The sequence below is a fragment of the Diadema antillarum genome, unplaced genomic scaffold (genome assembly GCF_040938485.1).
Source record: "Diadema antillarum isolate AM-2024a unplaced genomic scaffold, OU_Dant_1.0 seq00000160_RagTag, whole genome shotgun sequence".
Taxonomy (NCBI): Eukaryota; Metazoa; Echinodermata; class Echinoidea; order Diadematoida; family Diadematidae; genus Diadema; species Diadema antillarum.
Genome location: NW_027271231.1, coordinates 1036962 through 1050519, shown reverse-complemented (window position 1 = coordinate 1050519; position 13558 = coordinate 1036962). Strand labels below are relative to the sequence as shown.

The 13558-nt window shown below is 40.0% G+C and overlaps 1 protein-coding gene across 1 annotated transcript in view; it reads right to left on the bottom strand.

The window, feature by feature from the left end:
* Positions 1-11698, bottom strand: part of LOC139727904 (gamma-aminobutyric acid type B receptor subunit 2-like) — a 178420-nt gene extending 166722 nt beyond the window's left edge. Inside the window, exon 1 of the mRNA XM_071638875.1 lies at positions 10914-11698. Coding sequence (XP_071494976.1) covers positions 10914-11234 — 321 coding nt within the window. The 5' untranslated portion in view covers positions 11235-11698. The remainder of the gene's footprint in view (positions 1-10913) is intronic.
* Positions 11699-13558: the final 1860 nt, after the last annotated feature.

Genomic DNA, 13558 nt, shown 5'->3' with positions numbered 1-13558 from the left:
CCACAGAGGTAAACACAACGATGTGGATTTTTGTCGTCTTGTCTTTTCAGATTCGTGCATTCGGGGAAGTAGGTATAAAAGCTTCACCAAAAAGCGATCCACTTTTTTCTTGAATGTCAACCAATGCTGATGCCAGCCACTAAAGAGACAACCATGAAAACGGCAAATCAAATTCACGTGCACTTATTGTCTGAATTTGATGCTACATCTTTTCTTTTTCTGTTCTGTTTTTGCTACATTTATAACAATCTTATGAAGATTATGAACATACTCACAAAACTTATTCTCTTGTTTTAAGCGTTTGTCTCATTACACATTTTAACGCATCTGCTTTCCTTGAGTCGTTGGTTGGAATTTGACATTTCTGAAAAAAAGATATTTCTTTCCACAGAGGTCAACATAATGATGTGGATTTTGTCATCTTGTCTTTTCAGATTCGTGTATTCGGGGGAGTAGGTATAAAAGCTTCACCAAAAAGCGATCCATTTTTTTCTTAAATGTCAACCAATGCTGATGCCGGCCACTAAAGAGACAACCATGAAAACGGCAAATCAAATCCAGGTGCACTTATTGTCTGAATTTGATGCTACATCTTTTCTTATTCTGTTCTTTTCTTACTACATTTTTAACAATCTTATGAAGATATGAACATACTCACAAAACTTATTCCTTGTTTTAAGCGTTCGTCTCATTACACATTTCAACGCATCTCGTGTCCTTGAGTCGTTGGTTGGAATTTAACATTTCCACCAAAAAAAAAAGAGTGTTTCTTTCCACAGAGGTCAACATAATAATGTGGATTTTGTCATCTTGTCTTTTCAGATTCGTGTATTCGGGGGAGTAGGTATAAAAGCTTCACCAAAAAGCAATCCATTTTTTTTTTCTTGAATGTCAACCAATGCTGATGCCAGCCACTAAAGAGACAACCATGAAAATAGCAAATCAAATCCAGGTGCACTTATTGTCTGAATTTGATATTACGTGTCTTCTTTTTCTTTTTTTAACTGTGTTTTTAAAATCTCATGAAGATATGAACATATTCACAAACCCATCTCACACTCATTGATCTTGATACGTGGCATGAATTGCACACAGATTCCAAAATCAGTCTTTCTCTTTTCTTGCTCTAAATGTTTAGATTTTATCATGTCAGACGTACGCACTTTGCATGCAGTTAAATATAATCGTTAGAGAATACTGTATTCTTTCCATTGAGACGGACAAGCTGCGAAAATACGAATACCGAACACAAAACTGCGAACACAAAATGCACACAGAGACGTCAAATTTCAGCTATTATACGGGGATGTATTGTAGACTATGATTATAACCCAGCCATTATTTCAGTTTCTGTCATTTCGGGCCATCTATAAATGAGGAAGTGTGTGTGTGTGTGTGTGTGTGTGTGTGTATGTATGTATGTGTGTGTGTGTGCGTGTGTGTGTGTGTGTGTGTGCATGTGTGTCTGTGCGTGTGCGTGTGTGTGTGTGTGTGTGTACGCGTGCGTGGAATATCTTGCCATTTAAAAAGGAAGACGGCGTTAAAGACATAATTTATCATTTGCAGGTAAAGCAAAAACCCAGCTTTAGTGCTTCAAAACAGTTCCAAAAATGTGAGCTAGGTACAGAAACAACCAGTGTAAATAAGTTAATCAATATAATCAATGTTAGATATCATTAAATGTGCAAAATGTGAACAACAGTTTTAATGAAATTGTTATAAACCGTCTACAATCTTACATTTTAGGCTTTATTGCAAAATTGTCATAGGTAGGATGTTTTGTGCATCAAATGTGATAACTCCAACATTTTTTAAATCACTGCTCGCAATGGTAAACAGTGCCTTTAATCAAACTCTTCGAACATTTCGCTGTACGGTGTCACAGTGCCTCACAATCTTACAAGCATCTCTTAAGAGGCAGATGAAGATCTTTGATGGAGAGATTTCCAGCACACACACAAAATGAGCCGCGAATAACAACAAACGCAAACCAAGTGATTTGTTGCTGTTGTTGTTTGCATTTCGCTATTAACCAATGACTGGATTTGCTCTGTGATTCTTGTGCGGGTCAGATGGAACGCGCTAAATGTACGTTTCAGCCGGAGGGCAAGAAACAAAATCCAACACACACATACACACACGAAGACAACCTACTTGCAGCAGACATGGTTAGAGAAAACAAGAGAGATAGAGGTAGATAGATAGAGAGAGATAGATAGATAGAGAGAGAGAGAGAGAGAGAGAGAGAGACAGGGAGAGAATTGACATGAAAACGAACTTGGGGAGGGGGTTTATGGACATGAAAACTGGGGAAGGGAAAAGTAGAAGAGTGCATTTCTGGCTTTTTTATTCCAGAGATCAAGGAATACCACTTCCCCGCTGTCCATTAAGAGGGGACCATATACTGCGGCTTCCATTCGAGTGCCGGTGAAAGATGCTGTCGTGTACTTTCGCTTAATGCAGGGCGTAGAGTCCACCTGTCCAGGGGTTCGATTGTTGGGCGCGGAACACCTGGCGGGGGGTCTGTTTGTCCCTCTTTCGCGTCGAGCAGTCTTGAGGGGGTATCAAACTGTATAGTTTCAATTTTGAGGATGTACACTGTTGTTGTCTCCCTTACACAAGGCATCTATATACCCGCCCGGTCGTCCGCCCGCTGTCGAGCAGCATCGGAAAGAAGGAGAAGTATTAGTAGCAGAAAAAGAAATGGTTTGACATGAAACATGCGAAGAGGGAGCTGTGTCAGAGATGGTGAGTATGACAGATAGCGACACCAATGTTATTCTACTTGGATTGGCGTCAAAATAACTACGAAAGGTAGTATATCTTTTTTGCAAACATGCGTATTACCAGCTCAAGAAAGGAATCTAATTTTCAGGTTTGCAAAAGGGACACATAAACCTAAAAAGAAAACGGTTGATCAAAATGTGATGTTGTGAACGGTTGACATTATCAATTTGATGATCACGAAGTGTAGGGAACATAAATGGTACCACTTATTATCATTTCAAAGATATGTTTCTAATCCAAGCTTACTTCAGGAAAGCACTATACTTGGCAAGATGTTCGCATTTAACAAATATCGATTGCATCATGACTGTTCTGGGGTCTGTTTAATTTCGCCCATACTACACATCTAATACAAGACTTCATGAAATGGATTTACTTCTCTTTGAAAATCCCTCATAGCTACGTAAGAGCGACTTTAGCCATTTAGAGATTTATGTAAAGACTTTTGACTTCATGAAACGGACCCCTGGCCGGGAATTACCGAATCTGAGTGTGAGCGCAACCTGCGTCAAATGTCAAACTTTCACCTGGACGGGATTCATTCATCACCTTTTCAGTGTTATCCGTTGAGAGTTAAATTGAAGCGCTTCTTTTGATGTGACCAGATGCATGAAGAACAATATTACTCTCTGATAACTGTCACGTGATTTATATCCCTGTGTTATTATGACTTGTTATCTGTCCTGTGGTTGTTCATATTGTTTATGGATACTCGAAAGCTTCCTACAAACACACGGGAAAGATTTTGGACGAGACACATTTTGGTGCATAGGTGACGCCTTTGTACTGCTTAATGCGGATGGCATTGAACACGTCATTACCCTCATGGTTAACGTTCTACTAAAAGGGCAAAAAATAATGCGCACAATGGTATAGCATACATTTACGTTTGATGCATATTGCTGACGCCAAACCTGATGCATATACCGGATTGTTCTTCGAAACGTGATAACAATTATCAGCACATTCAATAACGATCATTCATCAATCACCGTTTTCACATTCACTGAGTCCAGCTAATGGATAAAGCTCATCAAATTCCAGCAACTCAAATATCACATTTCTCCCCCATGAAGTGGAAAAACAACCAATTTGCAATCAAAACCTCGAGTAGGAAGTGCGGTGCTCTCCAAAGTCAATACATTTCATTTCGACGAGCAAACCGAACAATAGACGCACACACTCACACTCGGAGTGAACTCGACTTTTTAGAGAGCCGTGGTCTGCAATGCAAATTAACCTGCAACCGGCCTTGTGAAAACACTGCAGTCAACCACGGAGCAGTGTTCATCGTGAAAGCGATACCCTTGGTTCATGCCCATATTGTATTTACTATATAAATGGATATACCTACAGAGACAGTGAGAGAGATAAGGGGGTGCTCTGTGAAAAGATATTGCTCATCGTTACAGACAACGGAATATGAACCACACATCTTGAAATGCAAGCAACCTCAAGAGCAAATTAAGGCAATTATTCGCAATATGTTGATTTATCTTGTACACTGTATATCCATGTATATGTATAACTTTATATCTCTGTATAACCTTTCACTAAACTATCTAGGATGCAATATACGACGGATCATGATGCGACGAAGAACATGAATCGGAAGTGATGTCGATTATCTCGTTGTTATCTGTTGAGCACGGTCTGACGACACCTGCATAAAAGTCATGTGGCAAACGTGGTTCGCGTTTGGTAAATATTTGACAGCATTCATGAATTTCCCCTAATCAGTTAGGCATCTACCATACGGTTTTTGGCAATGATCAACACAAAACAGGATCTGCAGCACCTGCAACAAAGTCCACCTGAATTCCAAGCAAAGCCCACGCCCTATCCAAAAATTGATACATTGTATTCCTCTTCCAAGCATCACATTGACCTAACGCGATTAGAGTAACTGGCGCAGATTGTTAGAGAAAAATAAAGACATGAGTATCATGATTGGTTGCATGTATATGTTATCTCTCCTGACTGCACGTAGACACTACCTGAGTGTGCCCAGTTTGAAATGAAATACACTTATTGATGTACAGAAAACAAGTCGTATTTTACAACTTTGCTACAATCATCTTTCACGAGCAGTCTAAAGCGTCTGAGCCACGTTGGTTTCTCTAGTGCGAAATGATAATGAAGAGCAGTTTCATTCGAACGTAATATGTCTGAAAGTATGTGATAAATCAAATTTGAGTACCAGGCAAGACTAATTAACTCCTTGTGTGCTTTGAGTGTGTATTGGCACAGAAATCTCCAATAGCATTGTACACACTGTCCGATATCTCTGGCACAGAAAGGGTTAAAGCATGCGATATCGCTACAGTGTCAATCAGAATATTTTTCCGAGAATTCTCTCAGAGGAAAATTGATCTAAATTGAATCTTATTTTGATTCGATTCAGTGAGAAAGAAAAAAAATGATTGAAGGCAATGTACCCTAGTAGACACTAATTTTAATAAATGTTCTTTTCTAGACATAGACACACACACACACACACATGAATATGAGATACCTGTACACACAAACACATACATATGCAGATATAAGAAGGCTTCGCCGTGTACTTGCTCAGGTTTACTTCGGGCTTTGTTACATCCCTTTCTACAGTGTTTTACGCTGCAAAGCATTTCATTAAAAGGAACATAATATACGTGCATGAGTTCCCCTATGCCTTTGAAATTACAAACATTTTGTATTTTCGTCGTTTTTTAAAGTCAGCTCTGAAAGACTATCAGGGAAATCTCGACAACAGCGAAGTCTTTAGTTCTTTCACGTTCGAAATACACAGAAGTGGTGCTTGTGAGTTATCTATGAAGATTGAAAAAAAATGACTTTGAAAAAAATTTAACTGAACTGTTTTGTGCCCATTGACGTGTGGTATTGATTACATTATTGAGCATGACATGCGAGTTTCGATTACAAGTAGTGTGAGCGTTGCCATGGAGACTCCTCCTCTGTGCGGAAAAAACAAAAACAAAACAAAACAACAAACGTGTATGCCTCCTTGTGCCGCCTGTATTAAGTCTCAGTGGCGCGACAACAATTTCATAAGAGGTGTGTGGTAAGAAACATAACTTAATTTGGACAGACGACTTGTGCATCACGACACAGACATAAAGACAAAAAATTAAATGAGACAATAAACTGGGGGAAAAAGGAAAACACATCGTCGCTTAATGATGCATGCAGCATTTTAAGAGTTTCTGTTCTCGCTTGCGGGGGTGGACACTTAGAGAAAGTGGGATGGGAGACGGAAGGGTGAAAGGTTTGACTCTATACCGTGTATTTGCTCGAATCCCTTGGCTTGGCGTTTGCAATTTCCCGTCTTAACCGGGCAATTTCCCGTCAATAATCACAGGTTATCATTTGACATTTACCATGTCCACGTTTGGGATGGTGTCTGTACCTACTTTTAGTTTTTGTTCGATGAAATAAACAGGCAACAAAAAAATATCTTGGATCTTAGCCAGAAAAGCGACTCTATAACAGCAAGATGAGCTGTTGATTCAATGACCCCCCCCCCCTTCCCAGTCCGAGGGTGTTCATTTTCCCCTTAACGTGCATTTAATGATGCGCTGTTGTGCGGTTTTTAGCAACGCAATCGGCGAGATTAGATTTTAATGATTCACCAATGCCTCCCGCGGGTCTATTGTCGGATAAGGTATATCTGCTTACTTTCTTTGAGATCTTCAAACCAAGGACTAAGGGGTATCTGTTGTGTAAACGGAGACCTTTTATTTCGAAACGTCTACATTATGCGTATTATTTCTCATGCTCCTTTGTTCAAATCAAAGTAGCAGAACAGTACATTAACTGAGCTCTGATCCGTACAACCAGTTGGACGTGTGACTATTTGAATTAAAGAATATCACTAGTGTGATTAACACATTTGATTCTTACGACCCCTTGTAGTCTATTTGTTTATTCCTTGTGCTTTCATCTTAACTAGCAGGTTGTCGTAATGGATTTCAACGAAGACGAATCGGAAATTGCCTAGCCAGAGTTGAAGATACACTGCATGGATAAGAATGGGATAGGCAGCTTGGAATAATTTCAGCAAAGTCACCATTACTCTATTAATCTCTTTATTGAAGGTTCATAGCGATGAGATTTAATCCGTTTCTTCTCCAAGGTATGGTAACGCCCAAAGCAAGGGCCCGCTTCCAGCATGGCATTGGTACGTATAGTTTTTCTAAACATTCACTATATAGTTGAGTTTGAAGATTGGACGAAATTCGCCGTACGTTATGATATGCATGAGTGAGAGAAAAAAACAAACAGCGAATCTTGTGGCTTAAGGTGCCTTCAGTAAATCGCAGGAAAGTGAAGCTGCTGGGCGCATGCATTTTTCTCGCTTATGAATCAAAGGAATTGTTTAAAGCCACATGCAACGCTGACTCTCGACACAATAATGTAACTCATGTGTATACGAATGTTCCATTCTCATCCGGCTTTGAGTCATTGAACTCTAAGTTCCTTCTCGTATCAGAATATACTACTTAACTGGCACCATTGGCAGCCGTATAAAACTGTCCATCATTTCTGGCGAAATTTGGTCCGTAAGCGGTCTGGGGCTAGTCCGGGGCATATTTATGATCGGAGCTGTCGTCTGCGCAGAATGTGTACAGCAAAAACGATAAAAGTTACTATTTAACATTAGGAGCAGTAATTAAAAAACTACAACAAACGTTCGCATTATAAAATTCTATGCATATGTATAGTTCGGTTGTATCACAAAATACCCTACCGTGAAAAAAAAAATCTCAATGCATTATTAGCCGCAAATTTAAGGAGACATCAATAATTTTCTCAACAAACCGTCACGCTGACGGTTTATTCTACAAAAGGGTTTTTGATATAGCTACAGCTGACTTTTTTTCATATCTAACTATACTTAACATTGATTACACTTGATAACATTGTTGGTTGGTTAATTTTATCCGTAACTTACATTTTAGAACTTTTTTTTGTCATCTGCAAAAGTTAGCAAGGGGCTTTCAGAGTCTTCTGTGAGATAATATAAGTTTCGGGTGGCGCTAGATTAAAAAGAGAGAGAGAGAAAAAAAGTATTCGGTACACTCATTGACGCTGTGTCGCAAAAATGTGCTTTGCTGCCTTATCTCTGAAAGCAGGCGCAGTCATAATCTTGAGCAGACGTCAGGAAATGGTGTCGGTGCGTATACGATACATTCATATCATCTTTAGATTTAGGCGTCATACTTGTATCAAGAGCAAACAAAAGCGCGTGCGTTGTCGTTGATGGATTGTGTGAAAGGGCATGTGCACGAGATTGTTTTTCCCAGGGATACCATCGTTTTTCTAACAAAACTGAGCAATAATCCACATAACCTAGTGTTTACAAAAGCTGTGCAAGCAAAGCCGATCGTATTCTAGACGTATCTATGTTCAACATAATGGCATCGCAAGTCGTTTGGTTTCTGACCTGGTCGAGTGTGATCTCTTACCACATCGCACGAGTTTTGCAATTGATATATTTGTGGATACTAAAGAGACAAAGGGGCAAAAAGCAGGTGTTACATATTCAGCGTAGACCCCTATATGTGCGAGTGTGAGTGTGTGTGTGTACATATATGTGCATGTGTGTGTGAGTGTGTGTTTGCGTGTTAATGCGTGTGTCTAATTCATACCAACCCTTGTGATAAAGTTAAAGGAGAAATACAGAAGTGGCATCTGGCTCTTTTCCGGGGGAAACATTATAGGCATGCATGTGATTATATTATAACTACTGTTGTTGTTTTTTTCCTTGATTGCGAGCACGTTTATCAAAAAATGGCAAAATATAATTATACAGTTACAAAAGACATGCTTGTACACAATCCCTAATCAATGACTGATCTTGAGATGCCATTTCTTTTCTTCCAGAGTAATTCACAAAAATTACAAGCTTTGCTTTCCATGTGGATTTCTCTTTTCCATATATATATATACAGTTAAACATTATAATGTTAGCTGCTAACTTTAGAGTTAATCACTTTATCGAAATATGATGGCAAAATTGATGTATTTGTATCATGCATTTTTAAAATTTGTGTGAATTGAAATTCTTCATTCATGTAAGCGTTATGTATATTGCCTTAATTACTTTATATGGAAATGAAATTATTTTAATCGAATTGATTGAATCCCGAAAAAGTCTTTTTTTCTAAGGTCATTTCTAAGTATTCTTAGCATCTGTTTCTGAGTATTAATCAATTCTTTCTGGTAAGATAGATGTGTCATTAGCACGCCTCTCTGTTCTTGCCGGACTTTGCCCTCGCTTCTTTTTTTATGCCTGGTACTTCGATGTGTGTTTCTTCTTGCCTTACATTTCCCAGGAATCACACCCAACACGGATGTGCTTACCCCACCGTAATCATTTATTCGCATAAGAATGTGTATATCTGAGTATAGGAAAGATGCAAGTCCATTAGTGAGAATTTGGGGGAACTAAACTAAGAAAAAAGTAACAACAACCAACCTCTGAATACTTTCAATCTTCAGTTTTATATGGGAATGTTATACATTACATGATGGGCAAAGTTGGATTTGGGAGGTCCTTATATTCAGATATTCATTGCATATGCTTCCACTGCGATATTTCTAGAGCAAAAAAAAAAATGATGATTTTTATCCACGGATTCCTATTCCGTTTGCCATTGCCAAGGTAACGGTCAGCGACGTCGTTCACGAGTAAATTACATCAGTCTCAGCAACGCGCTCGTAAAAAAAAAAGAGAGGAAAAAATACTCTAGTGTGGAAGAGAGTAAAAAAAAGCCCTCAAATATTAAAGACCAATCTCGTAACAGCAAACGCAATAAAGGCATAGTGCATCTTCCCTTCCATGCACTGCGTGACCATCATCATCATCATCATTCCGGTTTGCGCGGCTCACTCAGCCGTTTGCCGAGGACAAGCTGTGAAACAGGTGAGACAAGTCGAATGGAACCAATCCACTTTCGTCATGTTTGTGTAAGTGATAGCGATCAGTGATGAGGTCTGTGCGTCTTTAAAGAGGGACAAAGATTGGGGATGGGCTGATGGAGGGGGGGGGGGGGGGGGGGGGAGTGGGTGTCCAAAGGCTTTGAACTCAAACCAGGGCAAAGTAGTGGAAAGCAAGATTTCTGATTGCATTCCACGAAATTGCTTTATTCTCTTCAAGAATATCTCAATCTCTACTGGAGGAAAAATGATTCTTATCTCCAAATGTAAAAAGCATGCATTTATAAATCAACCTTGATATTCAGGCAAAGCATCATGACAAGTGCCATACTTTACGGCGAAGTCGCCCTGGAGCCGTTTTTATTATCTGCCACAAAGGGGCCCCACTTGAAACCACTTTCCACTATGATTTTGTTGGTGCCAAGAAAAGCTCGCAGTAAGACGTAAATTGAAGATAAGAGGGGCTGGAATCGAAATATCACGAATCCCCTGCGCAAGCGACGATCTAGAGTTTCGCGGGGTACCTGTGCACGAAACTCCAGGTAATTATGACGAATGATCGGCGCTGATTGAAACAATTTTTTCAAGACGCATCGTATGATCCTATTCTTCATGAACATGCAATGCAGATTACTTTCCACTCGTATGCATTTGTAAGTTTCGAGGGGGTTGTCGATTGAACTGTGGTAATGTGTTATTTTTGTTGTGTATTAATCGTTAACGTCGTGGCTTCAATCAGTTGGGCGTGTCTATCAAAAGCACGTAGGCTACCTCAAGATTAGCATGAAGTCAGTAATCTTGAATCGCGTGTTAAGAACTGTGAAGGAGAGACAGGGCAGCGCGCTAGAAATCCTGGTGCTATCTGCTATACGTGTGAAAAAAGGAGGATGCTTTTTTTTCTTTTGGCCTTTAATCACATTTGTGAACTTCTCGTGCTTTTCCAACTTAGTTTGGAGCATATTCCCGTTTCTAATACGGGGTCCGTAAGATTTAAAAAAAAAATGAGGATTAAAGAAGGAGAAAATCGACAAACATTCTCCTCCTTCAAAGAAAAAAACCCAAACGAAAACAAAGCAAAAACAAAGCAAAAGAAAACACCACCTCTGATAAATGGAGGAAGGGAATCATAGAAATAAAGACATGAATTAGATGCCTCCAAGGTGTGGCCTAGGGGCAACACTTACCATGCTATCTCTGCCGATCAGGTTGAGGTGATAGTCCCTTAAAATGTTCCGGTCGCTGTTGACGTGCTGGACGGCCAGGCAGGCCGAGACGTAGGACGAGTTACCGACGTTGTACATGTGACCGCTATGTTCCAGAGGAAAGAATCCGAGGATGTCCAGCTCGTGCTTGTTGTCCACGTTCACCGGGGCCTCCGCCCCGTCGATCTCGGACGGACACATGCGGTGCCTTGAATGGTGTAGCTCTTCCTCCTCGCAAAGCGCCCGCCGGTGGAGGGGCACCAGGAGCATCCATGCAATTAGAAGCCTGACGAGATATTCCATAATTTGAGCTCTCAAAACAAAACAAAAATTACAAAACAGAAGAATAAAGAACCACGAAAACGATGGGTAATAACTTCAAATGTAACGAGGAGATCAAAATGAGACCTTCACCTCGGTGTACACCGTTAGCATATGCTACGTTTGAGTTTACCCTCCCACCTCGGCTCCCGTCGATCAAAATCAGCGGACAGAGTAATACATCTACCACCACTGGCGCACATTCTGAAGTGTGTGACTGATAGTTTTCAACAGGCAACGAGACATCGTCGGATTTCCGAGGAATAGACTTCAGGAGAAGAGCGACATTTAATCCTTGACATTAATCGGGGATTCACTGACTCGGGATGTGTCGGATTGTTCCCGTCAAGTGGAATTCGTGCCGGTGCACGCACGAGCCCTCAAATGACTGGGGTGAGAGTGAGCCCGGCTGCTATTGGTAGAAGGCTATCAACCCACCGACGAGCAGAGAGAACAGCTTCAACGCAGCGCCAAGTGTGATGCGAGCTTTCTCCATCCGAGAATAAAAGAAGCGGGAGAAAAAAGCGTCGTCTGGTTGGACAATACTATGTGGCACTTGCTGTATCCGCGCCCGTCTGCGAAGCCACCCATCAGCACTCCACGGCGCCGCACTGCGCATGAGCAAAAGCCACTGCAATAATTATTTTGTACCCCCCTGTCTTAAGCCGGAGTTTATTGGACAGACCTTGTGAGAAAGCGGGAAGGGGTGACAAGAAAAAAAAAATCAATGAGAAGCAACGTGCTGGTGTAATTATTGGCACGTTGGAACGCATGTGTGGGCTCGAGCCAATAGAGATTGGCTATAAATATCAACAAGTGGACGTGAACTTCAACTTCTGAAACGCTGCTATATAAAAGGAAGTTACGGTCCCATCAAAATGTCACAGCTTCCATGGCTTCCGAGTGTTGTTGTTGTTGGGGGCTTGCGGGGAGCAATTATTTTGCGATTACACAAAGAAGGGCAGCAGATAACAGCCAAAAGGCGACTCAAATTACCAGGGTGGCAACTACTGTATAACAAGGAAATTTCAAGGTTTTTTGAGTTATATATATTTTTTTTGCAAGCATAGATTATCACAATATTCCACATTTGGTTTACCCGAAATTCATCTTCTTTGTTATACAATAATTGCTACTTTCACCCACATATTGGCCAATCATCTATAGGCATAAAACACTTATGATGTCGACGCTTCAAAACGCAGGATCAAAGCTCAGTTAGCGTGTGTATGTATGTCTGTTTCTGTGTGCGTCATTTTGATATTTGCGGTAAGAAGTACGACTTTGCTATACTTGTAACAGTTTGATCACTTTTTGTCATTCTTTGAAATGCGTGTGGGTGTGTTTGAGTGTGTAGGCCTATATGTGTATCTTGGATGTTTTTGTGGTAATGAAATTACAAAATATTGTGCCGATGAGAGTTTGTATTTAGTTTGTCCTGATGCAGTCATTAGCGATTAATGTCAGAAAAAGTTCGCACTCGAGGGAGTTTGATTTCGGTAACGCTGCTTTAGTATATTTTCCTGTAGCTTTATAGGGGACCTCCGGATGATTTTCAGACTTTTACATTTGAACAACTATAAATTAGTGAAAATAAGCACAGATTTTCAGAATTTACAGTGATTGGGATGAAGAATGAGAATGTTTTCAAAATTTATAACAAATTGCAATGAACAAGGATGATGACATATACAGCATGTGGCTATACAGCATGTGGCTTTTCCGACCCCTAACCTGCACTAGAGAAGAATTTGTTATATAACTGTATATTTGTACTTTTTTATTTTGTTTTTCTCTTATGTTCCGGTCATTGTTGTACCCGTGCTCCCCTTCTCAATCTTAAACTCGTTTTTAACCGGGACCTACGCTCAACAAGCTCGCTTTTAAGTAGGTTCCTTCATATTTCTTTAGCATTCATTCACAGATCGACCACTATTTTGTTTTACATATTTGCAATATTCTATGTATGTCATGTATTTCATTTAATTTTGTTATATTTGATGTACTTTTTCATCGAGAAATATGAAAATAAATTGAAATTGAAAAAAATTAAAATTGACATGCAGCCTCACCATAAGAACGCAGGAGTTGGGGCTCAAGAAAGCAGAACAAAAGAGGAAGGCATGCATAGATTTTTCACAGGTGAACTTGATGAGCAAGCTGTATTGTAATGGAATTACACTGCTACATTTCTGAAATATGTGAGGCTCTGATGTCATTAATACTGTTCAGTGTAATTTGTTTAAGATTTTCAGTTTATTGGTTTCTCAGCTCAAGGACCACAATAAATTCCACGAATCTATACA